General features: G+C 34.6%; 1 protein-coding gene and 1 long non-coding RNA gene across 2 annotated transcripts in view; one reads left to right on the top strand and one right to left on the bottom strand.

Annotated features, from left to right (window-relative positions):
• LOC128198290 (uncharacterized) overlaps positions 1–27,624 on the bottom strand; it is a 43,012-nt gene that overhangs the window by 9,808 nt on the left and 5,580 nt on the right. Inside the window, exon 2 of the long non-coding RNA XR_008250997.1 lies at positions 5,782–5,971. This is a non-coding gene — a long non-coding RNA (uncharacterized LOC128198290). The remainder of the gene's footprint in view (positions 1–5,781; positions 5,972–27,624) is intronic.
• On the top strand, positions 207–27,253 carry LOC112043723 (elongation of very long chain fatty acids protein AAEL008004). The gene is made up of 6 exons (XM_052882733.1): positions 207–417; positions 3,275–3,355; positions 5,597–5,759; positions 8,313–8,449; positions 15,684–15,872; positions 21,430–27,253. Exons 1-6 carry the CDS (start codon positions 250–252, stop codon positions 21,556–21,558), a joined length of 867 nt encoding a protein of 288 aa, XP_052738693.1. The 5' UTR covers positions 207–249; the 3' UTR covers positions 21,559–27,253.

Below are 27,624 nucleotides of genomic sequence, written 5' to 3'. Positions count from 1 at the left end.
GATCCGACCAAAACACTCCACGCACGTTCCACCCTGATATTGGGGTATTCTCAGGACATGTTGACTCTTCAACATTCAGATTCGAGATGTTGAAGTATTATGTTGATCTAGGTAACGAAGTCGCATGAATTTTTCGCGGATAATTGCAAAGTAGATCAATTAATGAATTTTCGCAAAGTAACGGCTGCTTTTATCCAATTCTTAATGTTTATATTTTTTGTTCCAGATCCCAGAGTAAAGGATTGGCCAATGATGTCATCGCCATGGCCAACGTTGGCGGCGTGTGTATGCTACGCGGTGTGCGCGCGAAAGATTGGCCCAACGTTGATGGCCAATCGGAAACCCTTCGAACTTAGAAATGTACTCGTGGTCTATAACATGGCGCAAACCATATTCAGTGCATGGATATTTTATGAGGTAAGCCAATTTGATATTTTTAACCGACTTCCAAAAAATATACCGGCTATAAGTATGTTATTTTTTTTTTATGTTTACCGACAAACGTCAACGATTTTGAAAATTCTTTTTTTTAATTTTATGTTTACGAAGCTTCCAAAAGATGAACAGACCGGCCAAAATTTATTATGTAATAATTGGTAGACCTAAAATATTAGCCAGACCATATTATAATGTTTAATTTCCTTATTTATCTATTTAAAATCTTATGAAAATGTCACTATAATGTTAAATCACCTTTAAAATTGTTTCAAGTGTGCTCACTAATTTTGGGTTCGTAAAAAAAGCACTAAAATAAATAATTGTAAAAAAGTCAAGTATCATGATATAGCAGAACTGATTCTCTTATACAATGTTTACTTAACAATTTATTCAACATCGCATATTCATATCAATATTTTTATTTATTTATATATTATTTAACAACAATTACTTAATTGAAGCCCTAATAATATTTAATCAAAATTGTTTTTCAGTTAGAACAATAACTTGGATGCATATGTATACAGAACACTCATTCTGCATTTTGGTATTTTTCTTAAAATGCCAAAGATGTCACCCCATGTCACAATTTTTTTAGAAAATTTAGAATCAAAACAATTTAGAAAATATTAAATCTTAAATAAAATTATAATCAATAGCCCCTGTAAATAAAGTTAAATGTCACTACGTTGTTAGTGACATTTTATTTTGGCATCCCATAGAATATAAAGTTTAAATTTCTAATAAAACTTGTTATAGGCGAATTACATCGACGAGTATAAAATAGCGGAATCACACCCCTGATAAACCAAGGAATTGTCTGTTATATGGTATACCACGAAATTAAAAACTGCGCCAAAGAGGTGGTCGTGTAAACTGTTTATGTCAACATCACATTAGTGTCAACATGATTAATATCAAGTGTGATTTATTAGCTTCACATATCTACGAGTACATGCAAAATATTATTAAAATGCTAGTATTGCACTACACATTGACATATCGCACTGTGCTAACATAAATATTAAAGTGCATTTTTTGCCCTCGCCGTAAGGCACCTTGTGCACTATTCGACAACTATCACGACCGCTCGCTACGCCGAGGATAGCCTGACAATAGACTAGTTGACAGTTTTTAAATGGTCATAAATAGTTCATTAACGTTTTACTAAACTGAAAAAAAAAATATTTTTTTTGAGACGTTATCACATGAAAATTTTAGTTTTTAAATATATTTTTGATGTAACAGTCTATATTTCAACTGATTTATGACGTCACTACAATAAATCCCATGCAAATGGAGCTTTGGATAAAAATATTAGGTAACAATCGGTTCGACATTTAGTACATCAAGTGTGTTAGTGTCGTCAAGAAATGGACGACAGCGTTTTTGACGTTTGGAAAATTTAAAAAATACGTGAATTTGAATTTTTTATAAGTTTAATAAGTTATATAAGAAATCTTCTACTTTTATTATATGATATCGATATATTTCGAACTCTTATTCCATGTACAACACTAAATAAAATATTAAATTTTATATGAGTCAACTACCCTATTGACATTTGATATAAACAAAGGTTGTGGTCGTGGCCGCAAATCTGACTCCGCAGCCAAAACGTGGCTTTTACGCCCACGGCCAAACGACTATTCGTGGTCGAAGCATATTTGTAACGTAAAAAGGGGTGTCATAAGCTTGACGTGTCTGTCTATGACATCGTAGCTTCAAAACAAATGGACATGGCGCAATTTCTTTTTTTTTTGTTTGAAGAGATCGAGATAGTCCTTAACTATCTAGCCGCAGAAAGATCTAATTACAACCACATACCTTATAAATTTTAATTTCCTATTAGTATATTTATCTTTTCTAAATATGTATTTAAATATTGTACATCCAAACATCAGAATAAACTTGATTACTATCTGAATAATCTGAATTATAATAAACATATAATATGTTTTATACTTATATGAGTGCATTTACAATAATTTACATTTAATGATAATATCAATATCAGTGGCATTGCAATAAAATATACTAATGAATATATTTTAAATTAGACATTGAAATTTACACGTACTATTGAATACTCACACTTAGTATTTATACTATAAATATAATTATAATCATAATAATAGTTTTTATTTTAACCTTACAGATATTCTAACTTGTTTCCGTAGTAGATACATAATAGTGCAACTGAGTAATTCATTTTGAATTTCTGCGTGCAATTAGTAGTTAATGGATATAATAAGTAATTACATATCAATCACAAATGATATTTAAGTATTTAAAAATTTAAAAAAAAAAACGTAATTTTCCGCCGCGTCTGTCTGTTCGCATTAATCTATACTAATATTATAAAGCTAAAGAGTTTGTTTGTTTGATTGAACGCGCTAATCTGAGGAACTACTTGTTCGATTTGAAAAATTCTTTCAGTGTTAGATAGCTCATTTATCGAGGAAGGCTATAGGCTATATATCATCCCCATTTTCCTACGGGAACGGGAAGCACGCGGGTGAAACCGCGCGATGTCAGCTAGTTAATATCATAATACTGAAAGGATTTACTCGTATATAATGCAGTTTTCATCGATAAACTTCATCAACTATATTGGTGAAAACTGCATGTACTCGTACGAGTTGTGAGGAACGAACTTGAACAAGCACTTTCTAAACTTCAGGCAATAATATTATTAGATATTGCTGATAATAAGTAGTTGAAAACTTAAAATTAAAGTTACGAGGGTTCCAATACCTTGCGACACCACGTTTTATAGATTTTCAATTCGTGAATTATTTTTTTACATTTTTACAGATTCTTTATTTGTTGACAGTATTTGGCGAGTGGATGGTGGGGCCACTACGACTTCAGATGTCAACTCGTCGATTACTCACGCAGCCCTAAAGCAATGAGGGTTAGTATTATTTCATCATCATCATCATTTCATTAACAGCCGATGGACGCGCATTGCTGGACATATACGTCTTACATGGACTTCACGTTCTGTAGGCGCCAGCATTTATTATTTATCACAAGCTAATGCCTATGTTCTAGTGGTTCGCCTGTTTCGCTTCAGACCTTAAGATACTGGGTATGAGTCCCGATGACATTCTTAGGGTCAGCGAAGACAGGGAGGAATAATTGTCGCGCAGTGTTAGGCATTTTCTTTACGGATCGCGCGACTTCACATTAAATTAAATTATGCGGGCGCCGTCTTGACGCCGCGCGAGGATTCCCGCGTATATTCGAGGACGAGCGAGCGTTTTTTGAAGTGCGGTAATAAAAACCTCTCCGCTGCGCTCCGTTCTGTCTGCGCTGACCCTTAATAGCAGTTTACACCCCTATGCTACGGAAAGCACTCGACCGCGTCATTGTCATTAACTTAAATAGTGATTCTTACAGAGTCTAAACATTTATAATCCTAACTCCGCCAATCCACATTGGAGTACCGTGGTGGATCTTAGCTACAAATGACTTCTCCAGTTCTATTCTTTCACACCACAAGTGCTGAACTGATTTGTCTTTTTCACCGGAAAAATTTTCATTTGTGAAAACAGTATTTGACTTGAACGGAGTCTTTCACATTGCCAGTATTTTAATTCCCTAGCAACAATATATTCTTCGTTTTTGTTAACCGGTTTTTAAAAGGAGCAGGTTATCAAATAGATACCTACTTATATAATTTCGAACGCTGATTCCGGTCGGAAAGACGAGATTTTTTATAATTCATTAGATATTACTGACACTTATTTATTTTATATCAATTTACTGTTTATTTTAGAAGTTTGTATTGTGATCAAACTTGAACTATTTAATGTGTAGGTATCTCTATAAAATAAATGGCTTTATTATTATTATTATTATTATCTCTATAAAATATTATGTTCATACTTTGTGTATATGCAGAATGCTCTAGATTTAAAGCAAGCCTTCTTTGTTTTATATAAAATTCATTTTTCCTTGCTTTGGGTTTTTCTTAGAACAGCACTGTATTGTAAAATTTTTGAAATCAGTCAAGCCATTCATGTGTTTCAGTGGATAGCAATTATTTTTTGTTATTTTTTGATTAACTGAATTTCTTTATAAAATTAATACAAAAAATCTACCTACGTTTGCATTTCATGAATTAATTTAATAGAAATTTTTCGATATATCGCAATGTCTGAATTGCAAGTTGCCTGCCAATACAAATAACGATAATGAAGCCTTTTTTCATTTGTTTTTTTTTTTTTTCATCTTTCGCTTAATTAAAGTAAATAGCTATAGAGTCATTAAAGGTTAGATTATTAGAAAACATAAATAATTTATATTTCATTTAAATGAGCGATGTGAATATTTCTTTATTGTGTAATGTTTGTTCGTCTATTATTATTATTGATCACACTAGTAATTGCTTATTGTAATTTGCTAGTGATGTCTTTATGTGCTGTCATTTTTAATGCGCACAGTTAAATGTGAACCTGCTATAGGTATAAATTATAATTAGCAAGTGTCATTTCAACATTTTAATGGACGCTACAAGCAGAAGGACTTTCGATGATAAATGTATAACCATGGCAACCTATACACCTCACATTACACCTCACATCACACACATTGGGTGTTGATAACAGAAATAGGTGGCTGTACTTTCGAGAAAAACTATCAAGCCATACTAAGTGATAATAATCTCAAATAATCGTCAATCAAATGAGTACTAAGTCATTAAAAATAATTCACCCATTCATTCTCTTTTGCTGATTAATATCATGAGGGTACGAGTCGTGGCTGTGTTTTTCTTTCTCCCTATAATTTAGTAATGTCTCAGTTTGAAAGTTATTGGTATAACTTCCGCATCTCAGAGAATACGTTAAGCCCTACACCAACTTCTCAATTACGGTCTGAGAATTTCTTAGATGAAAGAAAAGTTCAGTATTATACATACCCAGCGTGATCCGTGTCCAGATGAGGTAACCACGGAACCAGTTAGTTAGGTGCGACCACGGCTCTACCACGATCATTGTAGTAGTTGAGCATTTTCCCAATTTCTATCAGAACTATTTTCTTGTTTTGTCCTTTTTAGACCACTTTTTTACGTACTCTGATTATAGTTTTCAAACTTACTTTTAGTGTTCTTGGGTACGGAACCCTGATTATTATGACAATTTGTGCACAGATGGCGAACACCTGCTGGTGGTACTACTTCAGCAAGTTCACGGAGTTCTTCGACACGCTGTTCTTTGTGCTGCGCAAGAAGAACGAGCATGTGTCGACGCTGCACGTCATCCACCACGGCATCATGCCCATGTCCGTCTGGTTCGGGCTCAAGTTCGCGCCAGGTATGAGCCAATAGTCACTCACATAGCTCAGCGAGCCACGAAGCTGAAGTGGCAATGGGCGGGGCACGTAGTTCAAAGAGCCGATGGTCGTTGGGGTCCCAAAGTGATGAATGGCGACCCCGCACTGGAAGGCGCTGTGTCGGTCGACCCTTCACTAGGTGGACCGAGGACATCAAACGGTTTGCAGGGAGCCGCTGGCTGCTCGGCTCCAGCTGTGGACGTCCATCGGCTGTTTATAATGATAATGATGATGATTCATTTGCTTCTCGTTGATCTTGTCAAAAATGACGGTTCTAAACAGATTTCGATTTCGTTTTTCAAAATCACAAAATCAAAGTCGATTTTCAGCTCGGTTCAGTTTTTTTATATTTTTTTTTAATTAGTTTAGGTCTGATCTAATGGTAGACCTCGGCCTTGGTTAAGCTAAAAGCGGCTAGTAGGGACATATATTTCGATTCTCAAAATCTCAAAATCAAAATTCAATTCCTCGATTCAAAGTTTGTTTATTGTTAAACAGTACTTATCAAAAAAGGGTGTAGTATAGTTTAACAATTTAAAACTTATTTATTTATTCATGTATTTGCCGTTGTAAAACAAAATTAAATGAATTTAAATATGATGTTTTAGTAGACATTAGTTTGTATCACCAGTAAGTCTCAGTTATTTTTATTGCTTACGTCTATGTTTGTACTACTTAATACAAAGGGCAAGGTCGATCAGGAAATAATCAAGAATCAATCAAGAATAAGGAAGATATTAAAACATAAGGGCTCATACACAAAACTCACAGTGCTTTGAAATATAATATAAGTAACTAACTAAGTAATTAAAGCAATAATTAAACTTAATTAGTATATAAAGTGAATCTTTTTTAACACCTAATTTTGCAATTAACTGCCAATTTTCAGATTATAAAATTTAATTACTAATTATGCTTACTTTTATTTTTTGTACTGATCAAAAATGCGTAAGTTGCTCACGCATGGTTTATTATAAAATCACGCCAAGTCCATCCGCCACGTCGTGATTTTATAATGATTTGGTTTAATATTCGCGGCCAGTATGTAAATCATTATCATTATCATTACATAGTATAAATTTAAGTCGTTTCCGATGTATGTCGGTTTAGATCTTTTAAAGTATTTACCGGATTTTAAAGCAGTTTTCAGCAATATATAGAGTTCAAGATGAAGGTTTATGGTTATTTATGGCACAGACATATTATAGGACAGAAAATACATCAGAGATTTAATTACATAAAATTGAAAATTTTGAAAAACCCCTGAAGGTCATGAAATTATTAATTACACTCTCGATCAAGTACCATCAATATTCTCATTCAGTGCCCACTCGAGTATATTTGCAGATATTCGGTTATCCTTCTCCACTTTCAACTCCCAGAACTTCTAAACGGCTCAACGGATTTTCATCGAAGTATCTAAGAGTAGTCGCCCATAAGTCACCCCATAAGTGCTATAATGATATCCTACCCCTGTGGCACGTCGAATTTCTTTCTACGATCGCAAACGCTTCGAAAACTAGAAAAATGTATGGGAATGACATTTGCTATCTGTCGATAGCAAATGTCATTCCCATACATTTTTCTGAACTCCCTTGATTTCGTGACCTGTCGGTCACGTGATCAAGATCTGTCATTCCCATACAGTTTTCTAGTTTTCGTAGCGTTTGCGATCGTAGAAAGGGAATCGACGTGTCAATTGGCTACAGGGGCTGTAGTAAATACAAATCTGAATCTACATAAAACCCATGCGAAAATGGGGCGGCTCGCTAGTCTTTATAATAAATGGTTGATAACTAGATTCTTTGTCTGAACTCGAGACGATGTGAAATTATGCCGCTGTACTTACGCAAGTATTGAACGCGCGCAAAGACTTTGTAATGTTAATAATTTCCCCATTGGTTCTAAAATATACAGTACTGAGTAATTATTATAAAACTTAATTACATACTGTGTATTTCCGCAAAATAATAGATGCGCTTCCAATTAATAAAGTATCTTAATGAAATATGCGAATGTTTGATGGATTTCGGCTTTATTAATTTTTAATCGACTTCAATAAAAGGAGGGGGTTCTTAATTATTTTTTGTTAATGTATGTTCATATTTAGACAGTATGTGTTTTGAAATCGTCTCTATCTCTCTCTATCTAGATAGGGGGGAGAGAGAAAGAAACGAATTGGAGTTTCACTCTGTCGGAAATTTCTTCTTTCTAACACATGATGGATTGACACCCGCACTCTGAATCCAAAATATTACAAGAGCGGTCCTAAACGGTTTTCAAAATTTGTCTAGAATAAAGATTGGAAAAAAAATACATATATGAAATGGTATATAAAGAAATCGATGCCCTGCGGTTTCAACCGCGCAGTTTCGGTGGGAATGTGGGGACAAAATATAGCATATGACACACACACAATCATCTTGGCTTTCAGTTGATAAAACTATTTTCAAAATCGGCCCAGTAAATCCATAGATAAAACCTCACAAACCTTTACCTTACAATAGTATGAATGAACTTATTTTCTATCACAGGTGGTCATAGTACGTTCTTCGCTCTTCTGAACACATTCGTGCACATCGTCATGTACTTCTACTACATGGTGTCAGCCATGGGCCCCAAGTATCAGAAGTACATCTGGTGGAAGAAATACCTCACCGCCTTCCAGATGGTGAGTACTGTGCTATGGAGTAATTGTTTATAGTACTCGATTAATTATTGTAATATCTACTAAGTGCTCTAGATATTTCCTGCTTCCGTATATTATAACAAGATGCAGACTCCGTTAGAACGAGAGCATGTGATCGCCAGACCTCCCACATTTTATAACTGCTGAAAGTTTGTTTGTCAGCACGTGTTCTTACTATACTATGCCTCCGTGACGCAGTGGTGTGCGCAGTGGTTTTACAAGAGGTCCTGGGCTACGAGTAGATCCCCAGCTGGGCTGATTGAGTTTTTCTTAATTGGTCCCAGGTTCATTGGTACCAAGTCTGGCTGTTGAGAGGTGATGTTTTTAGAGGCAACACGTGTCAAGGGTCCACAACCTCTACCGTTTAGGTATAAAGCTCTGGCTTGCCATAACCTAGATCTGGAAGCTGTGGATATAATTTTTCATGAAGAAGATACAACAATATTACATATTATACTTGGAAACTGAGGGTCTGGACCCTTGAAAACTAGTAGTTGCTTTGTTAGGTGAGGTAGAACCTCATAAAGCTACTACTACCAATAAATGAACTGACAAATTATCAGCATTAAAATCACGAAGATCTGGCTAAGACTGGCTCTTAGTCTTTGTCATTACGTTGTCGTAGGACAATGATTTATACATTTTTTAAAGTACCTAACCGCCTTCCACATTGTGATTAACTGTTCTATGGTGTAATTGATAATGACACTCAATTAATTAGTACTCGATTAATTAATACATTATTGTAATACAAAAATGCTATTTCTTCCTTCCCAAAATAAGATAACAGATATAAACTCCCACGATATGTTTTTGTAAAACAGTGATTTTAATATTTTAGGGTTACGTAAATCAAAAAGGAAAAACGAAATCCCACTTTGTTGTCCGCATGAAATTAACGTACGTAACTTTTATGGCACAAAATACATATATATTTCGACACTCTAAGAAATAATTTTTTTTAGAGTATTTTCCGTTGAAAGTAAAGTAATCAATCATCGAGGTTAAGCAAATATGTAGGTACATACGTACATAATTGTACGGAACCCTCGATGGGCGAGTCCGACACACACTTGTTCGGTTTTTGTTAATTACATTATTATATTATTAATTCATATTGATGCCTTTAATGCTTTTATTTCTTGCTGTTTTTGTAATTTTATCTGTTTCCTTTTGTTATCTTGACGTATACTTATGGAATATTTCGAGTTAATTTTTGTTTAATTTGTCTTAAATAGTAGCGTAGTTGATAAATACATTGTGTGACCATCCTATACTAATAAAGTTTAGTTAACTACATTTTTCATAATATTGATTGACGGAACGAGCATAGGGTCTAGTAGATAACTATCGCCTATATTACTGATCATAATCATAATATCAGCAGGGCTATTCAGTAACAATGTTTTTATAACTCGCTAGTGCGAGTTTCAATTTCATCTATATCTCTCTGTCTAACGCGATACAATAGAATGGGAAAAATAGAGGTAGGTAGGTACGAGTTATAAAACAAGAATAGCAAGAAAGTCATCCTTCTTGCACGTTACCAACAGCCTGTCAACCTGAGGAGTCAGTTTTTTTTTTAAGAATGCTAGCGGACTCCCGCGACTTCGTCCGCATGGCAATATATCCTACCATGCAATATTTTGTTATATACGGGCTGAGAATTTCTACTGAAAATTTCTTAGAAGAACGAAATTTCACAGCCCGAACCAAGCCCTGTAGCCATGTGGGCACGTCGAATCTCTTTCTATAAACGTTGACGATTTGAAAATTTAAAAATGTATGGGAATGACATTCACTATCGACAGGTGACGTGATCAAGTTGTCGATCATATCTATCGATTATAGAAAGAGAATCGACGTGCCGCATGGCTAAGGCCCCAGGACTCGAGCCAATGACTTCCACAGTTTAACCACAGGATCAACAAAGTAGTTATTAAGTAGTTGTAATTCCTACTTAGCTAATTATATCAATGATCATTGCTAATTATATCAATTGATATAATTAGCAAGATGTGTGGATACCTACTATAAAAATGTGTTAAGGTGTACAAAAACTTGTTCATCACTCGTTGTAATTAGCATTTAATTATTTATTGTTTCCTCTTAATTATTACGTCAATAATAAACAACTACGTGACATTGTGTCAGGATTTAATTGATCCAAGCGCACATTGCTTAATGACAATTCTTTGCAATTTTATACTATGACCTTGACATAAAGTTCACAATTTGCAATTATTCTTAAATCGTTTTAGATTGCATAAGTTATAAAATTAATAATTATATGTAATTATGTTATATGTAATGAGAAATTTACATATAATGTACGTAATAATTGTTGCGACTACATTAGCAGTACAATAACTCACAAGGTTTTATTTTAATAATTTTAAAATGCGAGTGGTTGGCCCAATTTCTGATATCTTACTCTCATTTTGATAATATACTGGCCGACGCCCCGCGGTTTCACCCTTGTTTTTGCTGTTCCCGTAATAATACGGTAAATGTAGCCTATGACATTCACAAATAACGTGGCAAATCCATGGTTCCCACGGGTTTCGTGAATAACTGAATTTTATGCGTACGAAGAGCGGTCGTCCGCTAGTACATAAGTATAGTCAGAGAATATACTCAGAGGCCCACTGTAATACACTCGCGTCATATTAAAGTGGGCGGATAATTGTGCCTCTGAGTATAATTCCGTCTAACACCATATACGTTCAGGGAATCGTCAATAGAGTACTTAATACTTTTACTTAATAACCTAAAATACAAGGATAGAAAAGACATAGTTAGTCTTTCTGTGGAATGCATTGTTGAACTATCTTGTGTGGAGTTGGAACGAATTGTTATAGTATGCGTGTACCGACCCCCTCCTGCTGACTTTGATCAATTTGAAGAGGTAATGGAGGATGTAATGAGACGTTTGTGCACATCTTCCAAACAAATACTGATTTGTGGCGATTTTAATGTTGATATTCTAACAGAAAACTCAAAGTCTGTTAGATTTCTTAACTTATTCAAATGTTTTGATTTGACTCATGCTTTTAATGAACCTACTAGGATAACGGCTACTTCAGGGACATGTCTGGATAATATATTTTACAATTGTGTGATTGAAAAAAAGATGATAATAAATAAATTAGGCTCTGATCACAGTGGTCAAATAATAACTATTTTAAACAATAAATCCAATAGCAACCAATGGTTCAAGTATAGGCCGATAACTGAAGGTAAATTAGAGCGATTTAAATGCATAATTTCTTCAAAAATTCCAAGTCTTTCATTTGAAAATAGTCACCCAGACAGGCTATTTGGTACACTGTTCAAGACAATAGACAAAGAGTTTTGTAAAATTTTTAACTTTAAACGTATTAATGTTACTCAAAAATTAAAGTTTAGCGAATGGGCTACTGTAGGCATTTACAAAAGTAGAGACAGATTGTACGAGTTGTACGAGGAGAAACAGTATAATCAAACGCGAACATATTTAGAACATGTAAAAAACTATTCAAAAATTTTCAAACGTGTTTGTATTCTTGCAAAATCATTACACATCAAAGATAGAATAATAAAATCTGAAAACAAGGTACAAACAACCTGGAACATAATTAATAAAGAATCAGGCAAAATTAGACCACGTGATATGAGTTTTGAATTAATTGTCAATGATAAAAAGATAAACACCGATAACGAGGTTGTTAATGCCTTTGAAGACTTTTTCCAGAATGTTCCTATCTTGTTAACAGATTCACTGGACTCTTCTGCTACGGAAGCCCAGAGGATATTAAGAGGCCATGTTAAAGAGTGCAACGTTCTTTTTGAATTTCATCATATAACTGTATCAGACATTAAAAAAACTTTTAAACTGTTAAAATTAAAAAGAACTGGAGACATGTGGGGCATGTCAGTGAAAGTAATATCTAACATCATTGATGTCATTGCTCCCCACTTAGCTATTATTTTTAATGAATGCGTGGATTTGGGTATCTTTCCGAACCTAATGAAACATGGCAAACTGTTACCACTTTTTAAATCAGGTGACAAAACTGATGTTAATAATTATAGACCAATTACAATACTGCCAACACTTAGTAAGGTTTTTGAAAAAATCATTTTAAATCAACTTTTAAGTCATTTTAATTTAAATAATTTATTTCACCCTGAACAGTATGGTTTTACTAAAGGTCGCAGTACAACTGATGCAGGTGCTAAACTTTTAAAACATATATATGATGCATGGGAAAATGCTAAGAATGCTATTGGTGTATTTTGTGATTTGTCCAAAGCATTCGATTGTGTTGACCATAACATTCTTTTACTTAAGTTAAGCCACTATGGCATAAAAAGTGTTGCACTCGATCTCATCGCCTCTTATCTTAGTGATAGAACACAAAAGGTATGCATAAATGATTCAAAGTCTCGCGGTTTTTCTAACACAATGGGCGTCCCACAGGGTTCAATTCTGGGTCCTTTTCTATTCCTAGTGTACATAAACGATTTACCACACCATGTTAGCGGCATCTGTGAGATAGTACTGTTTGCTGACGACACATCCCTAATTTTTAAGAGTGACAGAAGTAAAGATAATTCCGACGATGTAAACCGTGCCATATCGCATGTGTCGCATTGGTTCACTGTTAACAACTTACTTTTAAATGCAAAGAAAACTAAATGTATTGAGTTTTCATTACCAAATGTTATAAAATTAGATAAGTCTATAATGATCAATGGTGAAACACTAGAAATAGAGAATTCCACAGTTTTCCTGGGAGTGACCTTGGATTCTAAACTTCAGTGGGGTGCTCATATAGAAAAACTGTCAGGTAAACTCAGCTCAGCTGCTTTTGCAGTGAGAAAAATAAGACAGTTTACTGATGTTGATACAGCTAGACTTGTTTATTTTGCGTACTTTCACAGCGTAATGTCTTACGGTATTTTGTTGTGGGGCAAGGCTGCTGATATACATTCTATATTTGTACTTCAAAAAGAGCAATTCGAGCAATATATCAACTAAAATCACGCGAGTCCCTTCGTCAAAAGTTTAAAGAAATAGGCATTTTAACAGTAGCCTGTCAGTATATATATAACAGTATAGTTTATGTGAGACAAAATATTAATTTGTACAAACGAAAAGGAGATGTAAACCCACGTCTTACTAGACACGGGCATAAGTTAGTTATTTCTGCATATCGTCTCCAAAGAGTTAAAAAATCTTTTGTGGGTTTGGGTGTACTCTTCTACAACAAGATCCCCAAGACTGTGATGGACTTGCCAATGCACAACTTTAAGCAATGTGTTAAAAAACATTTACTTAGTCGAGGTTACTACACTATTGATGAGTTCCTTAACGACAAAGGTGCTTGGAGGCCATTGGATCAGCTTCCACCTTCACACAGGAAATAAAACTATAAAAAATTGTAATTTAATTGTTATCAAATGTAAATTGTAATACTGTATGACTTTTTCAAAAGAGCAACTGTTGAGTTTCTTGCCGGTATCTTCTCAGCAGAACCTGCCTTCCGAACCGGTGGTAGAATCTTTACAAATAGTCAACTGACGTGTCAAAAGTGCTTGTAAACTGAGCCTACTTGAAATAAATGAATTTTGAATTTGAATTTGAATTTTGAATTTTGAATTTGAATTTGAGTACTAATATAATAAACGGTCACACAGTTCTCAAAATATCAGATGATAACAAAGATTTACTTATCTTTTTAGCACCATACTTGGCTTTACTGATGAGATCATTTTATTTCAGTATGCATTTAGAGTATGACGTGATATTATAAACATACACTTTAACCATACAAAAACATAGTTAACACAATCAGTCCATAAGGAATAAAAAATTGTTTACCATGAGGTAAACAATTTTTTATTGCCCGATACTCAAACTTTAGACTTCATAATTCGTAGTCTACCAAGCTAAGCACTAACCCAAGAGTGTGTGAGTCAGATTACTTAGCTACAATAAAACCTAGACCTAGACCTAAGTGTCATTTAACACCGAAGTAAAATCCAGTATCAATATAATACACACATGTTATCCTTTACCTAGTAACCATGACACAAATAAACTCAGTTCCTTGCTCGTTTAAATAATTTCTAAGGCAAGTGCTATTTGCCACGTGCCAGACAACGTTACCTTCATCAAAAACCTTGTGAGTAATTAATGAAGACTTGATATTAGACGAAAAAAATGTATTTTTATGCCATTGACTTACGCGTGACCTGGAATTATGCGTTCTTTATATTTCAAATTTGCGCTTGTCTATATTATAATCTATAAAATCTTTTAACTGATTGTGATGTGTATGTGTGCTAAGGCGTATTAATAATGCCAAGGCTGAGAAGGAGCTACAATACAATCTCGTAAAAAAGTTGTTCCATCCTAGGTTCAGTTATGGAAATATTAGGTTTTCTTCTTTTCGAAAAGTTCTCAGTGTCAGTTGAGAAAATGATGTGCCAATACTCCAATGTCTTAGATAAAACTTTAAGCGTCGCCCATAATCGTTACCATATGATAATGGTCCTCACAGAGTCGACCAGCATACCTGTACAGCATACAGTATCCATTAAAAATAGACCGATCAACACGATAATGAACATAAACTCCTCAGTTAATGTTCTACCATAACGAAATCGTCACTGAAAATCGGTCATCGGTCTTAAAAGTCGTTCCAAGACAATTTTTGTAGACATCTTTAGAGAGATGTTTCGTCTCTATCAATTCTTCTAGCCTAGGCTAGAAGGACTTAGGTCTTGGGACCTTGTACTCTTCTGCGGTTTCGATCAGGAAAATAAGTCATTGAAGCAGCATTCAAAGGGATCACCTTTAGGTCCTAATATTAATTATTACTGAGTTCCCGCACACGCTGAGTTCAGGCGTTCTGAGTTATGCGTTTAGTGCAACATTTGTCTGCTATAAATTTTCAAACACTACAAAGAACTCAGGAGGGCTATTCTGTAACGACGTTTTGTATAACTTGCAAGTGCTAGTTTCGAATTCACCTCTATCTTTCTATTTCTATAGTATCGTGTTAGACAGAGAGAGATAGAGGTGAATTCGAAACTAACACTTGCAAGTTATAGGAACAAAGCATCGTTACAGAATAGTCCTGCAGAACTCGTAAACTTTCTGTCTGTGAATTGAAATGAAGATGTGATTGAAAGTGTAATAACAGAATGTCTGTCCGTTTGTCCCCAGGTCCAATTCGTCCTGATCTTCAGCCACCAGCTGCAAGTCCTGTTCCGGCCTACGTGCCAGTACCCGCGCGTGTTCGTGTACTGGATCGCGCTTCACGGCTTCCTCTTCTTGTTCCTCTTCAGCGACTTCTACAAGGCGCGCTACAACAAGGCCGGCGGTAAACCGAAGAGGACCAACGGCCTTTGTATGGTGAGTATCTATTTTATTGTTTCTTCAATATTCTGCACGCCTGTTTTTACAAATCACGATATGTTAATGCTATTTTCGTTACTTAAACTAATTATAAGTCTTGGAATTCCGGGTGTCTATGCGGCTCCTGCAGGCTAATTCACCATCTGTGACGTATGCTAGTTGACATATACGAAATTGAGATTCTATGTATAGCTTGTCAAATTCGTTCGTAACACTCCCGATGGTCCGCGCGGGCCGGGATTTCACACCCTTGCAGTCCGTTCGCCCCGTCGCCCGCATATCATGGGAGTGTCATCAACGAACTTGCCAAGCTATAACAAATGTCATCCGGTGTTTACTTTGTTGTTGAATATAATACAGTATGTAGATGACATATAGTCATTTGAATTGATGTTTATTTTAATAGGTTGATAATAAAGACCAATATAGTGAATAGGCCAGCTATATGTGGTCATGGTGACCGAAATACTTCACTAATCGAGTCTTTTATTTTCCTACGCTAAAGAATAGGAAGGGTATACAACTCTATTCAATAACTCTAAACAATTCACGGTCTAATTCGATGTGTTTTAATTGACATTAATTAAACGCGCGGCGTGTATTTAAATTTCCAAACGATTATTTTATTACTTTCGTCTCAACAATAGAGTCTAACGGCAGAGGCATTTAATAACAGACATTTCGATTGAAAAAAATAATCAACAGTATGTATTTACTGAGGTACTATACTAATATTCACAGAATATTGACTTGTACTTAGTTTCCGCAAAATAGTAGACGCGCCTCGCGATGCAATTTTTTCCTCTCTACGGCGCTGGAGAGCCATAGACAAGAGAGTAATGAAGACAAGCGGCCCAAAACCGACCAAAATGGTCTATATTTTATCGTTTAATGACGTCACGTAAACACTAAACCAATTCAGTGTTAGTCAAAATTATTTTATTATTAATTAGTTTGACGTTTATTCCTTTAGTACAGTGACGTCATAAAATGGACGACAGCGTTTTTTACGTTTGGAAAAATTTATAAAATACATACTCGTAATTTTTTAATCAAGTTTTCTATGAAATCCATAACTTTTTTTAATATATATAGCGATATATTCCATGTATTATACCAAATTAAGATTGTTTATATTAAATTTGATATGAGTCAACTTACCCTATTGTCACTAAAGCATTGCGGATATGAGACATGCTATAATCCTGTCATATTAGGTGTTTTACCTTGTAATGTAAAATAGTAAACCTAAAAACTCGTATAACCTTCATTTCGGAATTCTGAATGTTGTCTTCTCTGTCCGCGTTAATTATATACTCGAAAGGCCGCAAAAATCTGTTAATTACAAAAGTCTCTTTGTGCTCGTAAGCGCTTGTCGGCGCTATTCTAAATGTAGTGCATACAATTCTCCATAGATATCTCTAAACATTCCTTTTAATAGAACATTAAGAAACATCCATGCGTGAGTCCCGGTGACTAATATATTATAGTCATACAAGATATTAGACGAAAATTATTATCCAACGTATAAATCGATAACCGTTAACCTTAGTCAGAACATTACTCTTAACTGTCCGTTCATTGAACTACTGTCGTATATCATCATCACCGGCTTAACACGTTCAATTTACTGCTGGCAAAAAAAAAACGAAATCTTATTGTACCAAACCTGATTTATTAATATTGTATATTTCGGCTCTTAATTATATTTTTGTCTAACAAATCGTTAGACAAAAATATAATTAAGAGCGCGCAGCACGTCGGTACGATATGGATAAAATTCGAAGCGCAAGCGAGACGCTGAATTATGACTTTCACGTGAGTGAAAAGCACTGAGCGATTGACGCGCGACGCAAAATTTATGACGTGAGCGCCAAAACCATTTTTACCTAATTGCAAGTAAATTAAACAACATAACGAAAAACAAAATGGCCATGTTCAAGATATATACCTAATTTTCTATACAAAACAAAAATTTATGAAAATAAGTTTGCTTTTCCTGATATTGAAAGCAAAATGTGAGCAAAACATGTATTTTTTCAAAAAAATAAACTATCGAGAAAAGTTTTACAAATTGTGTATTTTGTATAGTCATAACGAAGCTAACACTTTGAAATATCATTTAATATGGCCCAAATATCTGGCTCCTAACTTTTCTAGAATCTGAGATCCAGAACCATTTGCAACCACCAAATTACATATTGCACACTCTTAACATGTTATAGTCAAATTTTTTGCCCGCCAACCCCCTTTGGAGCGTAGTGAATTTGAGCTCCAATGGCAGGCGTCCACAGATCCGAATCGGACGCATCGGACACGTATACAAACAGATTTTTAATTATACGGTAGATAAAATCCGTTCGATGCGATCCGTACGATGCGGATGAGTAGACGCCTATGTTAAATCGCCTTTCTTGTGCGGTATTCTTTAACGATATTTTTATAACTCAAGACCCAAGGGTGTGACTCTCGATTTCGACAATATCTCTTTTGCCTAACACCATACTATGGATAGGGCTACATAGAGATTAATTCTTTAAGCTCATACTTCCGAGTTATAAAAATATCGTTACTAAATAATGCCCTGTAGAAGGCCTTTTAAATAGGTTGATTAATGTTTCGCAAAATGTAATGTGCATTCTGCGTCTGCGAAGTGAAAAATTTGCATTTTAGTATATTTTACACTTTATATAATCCTTTTTCGATCCTCCTTACAATACAACAATTCTCAAACGTAGCAAGTTTAAAGTAGCTTGTAGAAAGTTAATTATGTATTGAAACATTTTGCGAATTAAAACATTTTTTTCTAGTAAAAAAAAATACAAACGAGCACTATACGACGCAAAAGAAACACCTATTTATCGCACAATGAAACAAAACAGTTTAGAGTTTAAACGTAAATGGAATGTTGCCAGTAAAAACTGTAAATTATCCTCTCTCACTATTTAATTGCTGCCACAATTAATTAGTTCACACGGACAAAAACGCAGGTTTTCGGTTGTAGACAATATGTAAAATAATTGACATAGTTTTTTTTTTTACAATACAAATTAATATTTATTTGTCAATGAACATATTGATGTATGTTAATATTTTCCAAGTAGTAAGGACATTGACCGCGGCGTATGCTGGACATTATACGTTCGTTCAAGGTATATTTAAATAGCAAGAATGAGGATATCCATATATTTGTTGCTAATTAGTTTTATGCCATATTAATTTTCAAGGTACTTCCAGTGAATATTTAAATTTTAACTTAGTAATAAAGGTATTTGGACATGATTTAATTTGAAAACAATATTGTTTTTATAGATCTACTGTTTTTATTTTTGATAACTTAAATAAATTACTTACGCGGCATAAACGTTTGACTTAACTTCTTTCATACTAAAATCGTCATAAAATTGGAGGTAGGGGGGAGAAACAAACTTTACAACCTATTCTCATATGATTAATATATCCATATAGTATATAAACAAAAAAAACAAAAATTATAGTGATCTTATACTCATTTCATATTTTATACATTCTTCGTTATAATTATAAGTATTTTAATAATATTACATAAGTTGCTATTTAGTAATCTGTAAGTAGGACTTTAGATAGATACGAAACATACCAATTTGTCATCAAACAATCCGGTCGTAGCATAATATTCACATAATAATAATAATCAATAATAAAATTATGTGAACCAAGAACTGTTTTTCGTATTTATTCAAATAAGTGACCGTCACCGATTCCGCCCATATTTCGCAACCGAGAACCAAACTGATTTCAATATATATATATTATATAATGCTTTAGCAATCGCCTGTCCGCATGCAACACATGAGAATATTTCGCTGTATATTTTATTGCTTTCTATTACGTAGTAGGACGTGAATTTAGGTGATATATTGTTGCCGTTTCTAAATATACTGTAACTAATAAATATATTGTATCTAATTTACAGATATATATTGAATATATATAAACCTATGCACGTTAGGTCTGAAACACATTTATCGGGATCCATTCGCAGTTTGTCTGTAATCTGTTACGGCTAATACACGAAGTGCTGCTTATTAAATATTAGCCGGCTAGAACTAGATCGTACCAAACCCTAGTGGCTGTTACTAGGTTTATCCAACAACAACTAGATGAGTTTTTAATGTATACAAAAAGTAGCAGTTTAGTATAAAAATACATACGCAATACTAATGAAGCAATATAGATGAGAGTGCGTACGAATGTCTTTGTACACAATTCCTAGTGATTTTGTGTAGATATTTGTACGTACTTAAATAGTAAGATGCGAATTGATGTTTATAGGTATAACATGTGAATGGTCCTTTATGCTAGCCATCCACAATCCGATATACCCACATGCCTGCAGCGCTGCCGGCACGATAACCGGTAAAACTCATAGTGTGTGTTGGTCGCGATGTGCATGACAGCTCGACTAGAAGCAAAATCTACTTACACGCGAGAGTTTTACCGGACCTACCATGCCGGCAGCGCTGCAGGCATGTGGGTATATCGGACCGTGGGTGGCTAGCATTAATAGTCTTCGTATTAGCAGAATGACAAGTTACGCGGATTGGACCTTCGTGAAAACCTTGTTTCGATTCGATGCGTATGCTTTAGTTATTCTTTTTTTTTTAGTCGTAGAATATTAAAATTATAAACTCGTTATGTGCTTGATTCAATTCAAATTAATTCATTTCAAGTATGCTTAATTTATAAAAAGAACATTTATAACGTCAAGTTCAATGTTAGACGTTAATTACCCGTTGGAAAGGCAAATTCTACTTGAAGATCCGACAACAAACTTTATTTACCAAAAGCATGAATATTTTGTTATTATTATTAATAGTTCTTGTAATCATGAAATGAATGAATGAATAATGAAACCCGATCAAAGCATCTTAGTAATTCAGAAATTCATAAACAGCCATTACCGTAGCGCAGTGGGTAGTGACCCTGCTTTCTGCATCCACGGCCGTGGGTTCGATTCCCACAACTGGAAAATATTTGTGTGATGAGCATGGGTGTTTTCCAGTGTCTGTGTGAATTTAAACATTATATTAGTATTTATATGTAGTATATAATTGTATATTAATATTATAATATCAACTATCTTAGCACCCATAACACAAGCTACTCTGTATGCTTACTTTGGGGCTATAAATAGTGATGTGTATTGTTTAAGTATATTTATTATTATTTATATATAATATTACCGCCCTTAGACCTGCTTAATTGGGCTTTATCGGACGACTACTAAGTATAGATTACCTCCCATTACGTCAAGCGGTTTTCGATATTTCATGACGAATGAATGAAGTTGCAATGGTCAGGCCACATAGTTCGAAGAGCCGATGGTTGGGGTCCTAAGGTGCTGGAATGGCGACCCAGCACCGGAAAGCGCAGTGTTGGTCGACCCCCCTACTAGGTGGACCTAGGACATCAAGCGGGTTGCAGGGATTGGCCATGCAAGAGGCCTATGTCCAGCGATGGACGTACATCGGTTTAGATTGAATTGTATTTAAAGCATATGCTTTGTTTGCAGACGGTGATGGACGAGAGCAGTTCTCTGAACGGCAAGAACGGCTACAAGCATGAGGAGGGCTCGACAGTTCCCAACTCGTACGCGTCGTCCGCGGCGGACGCGTTCGTCCGGCGGCGGCCGCAGTCGTAGTGCGACAGCAGCGCCACACACAGGGTCTGCCACCTGTTATAGTTTCACATACTACCCTCCGTTTTGGCACGTTGATTGATTGATAATATGTAATACATAAACTGTTCGCTAATATCATTGAAGCCTGATATGTGTAGCGCGCCACGGGTTATTTTGCTAAGAGAAAAGATATTGTCGACAAATAGCGGAATTAAAAATATCGATTTCGACAGTGTGTCTTTCTCTCTTCAAAAGATAATATGTTGTTGACATTGTGTGCCTACTTATAGTAAAAAAATCGTTAATAAAGCGTTTATTTATGCATTATTAAATATGTGTAGTGGCAAATGATATTTATGACTTACTATGAGAGAACTTTTTAAGATACTAGTTGGCAGATGACGTGTCTCCGCGACACTACTGGTTTCTATCTGTTTCTATGAGATACCTTTCGCACGACACGTGTCTGGTTTCATTGAAATAAATGGAAACCAGCGAAACCTTTAGTATCTGAAAACGGCTACATTTTTAGGATTAAAATTAACTTTTTAACATAGCCTCATTTTAACATGATGTTAATATTATATTATTCGTTACAAAACATTTGATGGACTTTTGAATGTTATATTTCCTTAAAATATAGATAGTGAAGGCACATTCAATGTATAGGTACAGAAATATTCGTTTTATCGTAATGTCCATATTTAGAATATGTATTTATATGGAAATGTTAATAAAATAAATATGTTAGATAGTTCTAATTTGTAGTGAAAATTTATGTATTATATAAATATTGAATTAGTCAATCGTGCTAAAATGAAGTTCGTATTTGTGTGTAAAAACAAACCGAACGATTATATTATTATTGTGGTCAGTTTTACTTACGGCTGCCATCCGTCCGGATATCGGAGATACTTTATTTTGCTTTAGGGTATTTTAATAGTGCAGCGTTGTATTTATTTATTACTAAACTTTGTTGTGCTGTTACTGTTTTTATATAATAGAGATTCGGTAAACTACGTGAAAGTTTTCTTTTTCTCAACTTCAGAGTAAAATGAACTTAATGTCACATGTAATAATGACCGAATTCCGGTGCACATTAACCGGTTTTAACTAAAATTCTGTTAAAATTGTAGTTAAAAATGCGACTTAAAACTAGAACAATTAGGTTTGTTTTACTCTAAACACTCAACTTCAGAGTAAAATGAACTTAATGTCACATGTAATAATGACCGAATTTCGGTGCACATTAACTGGTTTTAACTAAAATTCTGTTAGAAATGTAGTTGAAAATGCGACTTTAAAACTAGAAGAATTAGATTTGTTTTACTCTAAATAGAATATAGTGTAATAGACACTGGAGAAATCTAATTAGTAAATTTAGTGATGGCAGCCCTGCGTAGAAGTGTAATATTTCGCAAGGTGTCAAGGGCAATCCAAATATTTTTATTAGGTTACAATTTTTTTTAGGGGTAGTAACGATGACCGAGTCATACGAGGCGTGGAGAGGGGAACAGCAACGGCTTAGACCGACTGACAAAGATTTTATACTATTAGATATGTTACTAACTCGTCGAAATTGAGGCGAACAAAGGTCTTAATTAATTTAGTAGCATAGTAAACAACGACAGTTATATAGACAACTAATACTTAAATATTGTCTACAATGGTAAGTTCGAGTGTTCAGGAAGTGTATGTACATACCTATGTAATGTAAGTAAACACAAAATAGTGCATATGTGCGAGTGGAGTAGCTAAATTCGAATCACTTTTGTAAGCACGTAACATATCTATTGTATAAAATATTGCTGACTGAAACAAAAAGGTTTACCTCAAAAAGTCCGCACAGGCATAAAGAGTTCACAGCTTTGAGTTGTGTTCTTCGCTGCTTTAGAACGTTATAACAAATAGCAGGAAGTCAGAATGCCGTAAGGCATCTGCGTGGTGTTATAAAGTTACATCAGAACGCTGAACATCAGAGGTACGCGAGAACGCGTTCTATATACGCGGGCTCTTGGTCTTTTGACGTTCTCATTTAGCACAAGCTTTACGGTAGAACAGAATATTAGTCATGTTAAATAGTACGTCTTACAATGGTATTTAAAGACGTTGTGGGGGCTCCCTCAGGGGATCATTCACCTGCAGTGTCAAGTTCTCAAACAAATAGAGGTTAAATTCGACACTCAGCGGCTGAATGATCCCCTGGGGGCGCCCGTACAACGTCTTTGAATAACACTGTTAATCATTGGAGAGAAATAGATAATTATATAGATTGTTTCGGACAATGCAGTATTCCCTTAATGCTAAACATTCCCTCTCACCCCTCTAAACATACCGCTAGCTTTAATTAGTGTTGAGGCATTCTCAACCGCCTTTTGCAGACAGTGGTACCGTTTCGGGCCCCTTTAGTATTAGTGAAATGAAGCGTCTGAAAGTTGTTAGCAGTTGTGACAGTTGTTAGTTAGAACCCGCCCTAAAATACGAACTATTTGACATATAACAACTTGTAATATCCAGTGGGATTATTCTGTATCATTTCAAGCTCACAGCAACTTGCATAGCAACTGTCGCGATCACAAAGACGTTGAAATCATCATGCCTCATGGTATAGGTTATGTTAAATTGGTTTTACCTTAAAATCAGGGTATCATAATTGCTCTAATGATGTGCAAGATAGTTTTGAATAGATGACAGATCGCGACAAATGCGCGTGATTCTTTCTTTGTCGAAAAACGTACAGCATAACCCTTCTGTGGTCTGTAGTGTTATCGGGCACACTTTAGCGGGTCCCACCGGAACATTTGTAAATATTTAGTAAAAGGAAACAACTTTCAGAAACAATTTACAATGTACAGACTCATGGTAGATTACACCCCGCCTCGAAGCGCGCTAGTCATTTGCGTCTCGAAGTCTCGAGTTGATATAGTACGAGATCCGACAAAAAGAATATGTACCCTCATCTGTTATTTATTTGGGCTTTGAAATAAATGATAGAAAATATTCACATTGACACATTGCAAATTGGTTGCCTAGTTAAATTGTGTTTTATTTGCGTCCGGTGAGTATTAAATGATTGTTTTTTTTTTTCAAAATTCATTTTATCTACTTCCCTCTTTGCTTATAAAATTGTACGCTAGTTAAAATAATATACCCAACAATTGCAAACATAAAGGTTGCCTGCTTTTGCTGTCACTGCAACTGTGGGGTTGCCAGATATAAACACCCTCATCACTTATTCAGTCGACTAATACATATATCAAATGAAAGCTTATTTTATGCTTGATTTTACTGTATTAAGGTGATCTAGTTCTTAGATTTTGTATGAAAACTGTGTTTGGCTGCAATTTAACTAGGCAACCCATTTGCATTGTGTCTGTGTGAATATTTTCCATAATTTATTTCTTATTCCAAATAAATAACAGTTGAGGGTATATATTCCTTATGCTGGATCTTAGTCTAATATTGTAGTGTATTACCAACGTCTCCCGACTGAGACTGATGTTTCTATGCGAACTATTGCTTTTAGTGCAAACGGATTTGATGGATCGACTGCTCGCACTTTATTCCTTTACTTGTCACGTTGTAACGGCCAAGTTTTATCTGTATTTTTAAGGTTTTTACATCGCAATGCACAACGTCCCATTCGACTTTGAGAATTGTATCATCGAATGCCTTATATTATTTTAAGTACAAACACTAGACTATGAATCGTTGAATTAATCTTGTTATATTGGTTTCGGATATAAGTATAATAATGATTTTTCTTTAAATGTATAAAATGTAAGTTTAGATGGTGGTTATGCCATTTAAATAATTTAATGTCAACTTTGCTGCTAGCGAAGTGAACATTATTGTAAATACAATGAATCATGTTCTAGCAATCGCGTTGTTTTACTGCTTTATGTAAAGAATGTCTCTGGTTTAATATGTAAATATATTTTTATGGTCAAGTTTATGCGTCTTAATCATCGATGTTACCATAGAGTTCTTGAAATCCAGTGTCATTTATAAAATTTGTTGTTTTTACGTGCTCAAGCATTTATTGTTCTTTTTTTTTGTACACCGTGTAATATATAAGTCGAACAAATGATATTAACAGTTTTAAAATATTGTATTCATATAAACATCACTAACATAATATATTTATATTAGCAATTTTTTATTATAAGAAATCTTAGCACACTAATAAGTTGAGTTGACAAAAACGGAATGCTTATTAGAGAAATTTTAAAAAACTATTTTAGAGAATTGTTATAGAGATTATTACAATAAAAAAAAATAGATCGGTAGTCGTATATTTAAAAATAAACGTTATCAGAAACTGAATATACAATTATGAAATTCATGATGCACAGTAACTTAACAGTAAGTTTTAAAGTAACAAACGTGGCAGTAAACGTTACTCTATCAAAATGTTACTGTCAAATAACGTTTTTACAAAAAAATGGTCCCATCAGTTTACTTAATAACTTACTTAAGGTTACTGTGCTTTTAGTATTAGATTGTTAGTATGTCAACTCAACTTATTTTGAAAACAAACGGCATAAAGGGTAAGGGATGAATTATTTAGGAACTTGCACCGTTCTGCCGCCGACGACGAATCTTCTCAATAACAGTGGCGAAACTTTAAAACAATCTCTAAAATGGTAATTGTTCAATGTAGTTTTCTTTATTATGGTCAAAAGTCCAGAGCCGATTCTGATATGTATTTAAAAACTATACTCTCTTTAAATGTATGAAAAATATTGTAATTATTATCAAATACAGCGAAGGCAATTTTGCAGAGATAATGAACATATTTCCTATTGTTATTTTCAAAAGAATATTTTGGAATTCAGTTTTTACTCAAGAACTATCTTTTACCGGGATAAATAGAATCAGGGCCCTTAACCTTCAACTGGTGACATGCGATCTCACTTGAAAATTACATTTACCCTTTTGTTCCCTATTAATAAAACTATTAATAATTGCTGTGAACTACCATACTTAGTTAATGTCTGTGCTTCAAAAATATATTTGAAGGCACCTACATAACCAGTTATGATTTACGTTACTCGTTAAAGTTAAACCAGTTAAAGGCTAATTTCGGGGCTTTACACCAAAGTTAAGCTAGCCCTGTTAGAGAACTGGTTCATTGAACAGTGTTAAACGTGATACTGGATTATTTTAAGCGTGTACAGTTACGCCACTGTGTTGATAGCCGAAGAGCTGGTGGACATTTTTGGGTTGGTATTTTAGCCAAGCTGAAAACCTTTTTCCGTACCTCAACTATAATAATTATCCTAACCCGTGCTACAGACTAATCAAAATCATTAGAAAGAACTGACACACACGGACGATTGAATAGTTCTACTGTTCAGTTAAAACTGCAGGTCTGTAGCACGGCTTACACATAACTACAGAATTGTCTGGGTAACATTAGAGTTAAATCAACCCCTTTTTTTTTAGAAAAAAACATCCTCGAGGCAAAGGTTTAGGTAAGGTGCAGACAAGTTTTACCTTGATTCAAATGCCTACAGAAAAATGTCCACCAGCTCTCGGACTATGGTCTTGTGTCACTTTTTGGTGTATTATTGCTTGATGTGTTGTATGAACGGCAAACGGTTGCTTTGGGCGTTAGCAGGCGGAGCACTGCGACACTATATGCTCAAATATTTGCTGCGAGTTCACTATTTTGCAACCTTTATTTATTATTTTAATAAAGTATTTTACAAAATTTTGCCTTTTATTATTTTATTTCCGTAGTTTTATTAGTTGCAACTTCAAAGCGAACTAGAAGTATGGCCCGTATTTAACTACAGCCACATAGGCCCAAGATATCTCGTGAAAAGAAAAATACATTATTGACCAATAACGGTGGCATCAGAAATATGGTTCTCTTTCCTACCATCGCAACGAATTTTCTATTTCACCTCTAGGTATACGAGAATATCCGCAAGATATGAGGATCACTATGCTAGGCCTACAGAATGGCTAAACAAAAATGTATTATCAACACAGAAATATCTAGATTATAGTCTAGATGTGGAGTAGCACAGCAATTTTTCTCGATATCCTCAGGAATGGGATCTCCACGGGTGAAACTGT

This window comes from Bicyclus anynana, chromosome 7, assembly GCF_947172395.1.
Source record: "Bicyclus anynana chromosome 7, ilBicAnyn1.1, whole genome shotgun sequence".
Taxonomy (NCBI): domain Eukaryota; kingdom Metazoa; phylum Arthropoda; class Insecta; order Lepidoptera; family Nymphalidae; genus Bicyclus; species Bicyclus anynana.
The sequence above is the reverse complement of the archived record's forward strand: the minus strand, read 5'-3'. Positions and strand labels throughout refer to the sequence as shown.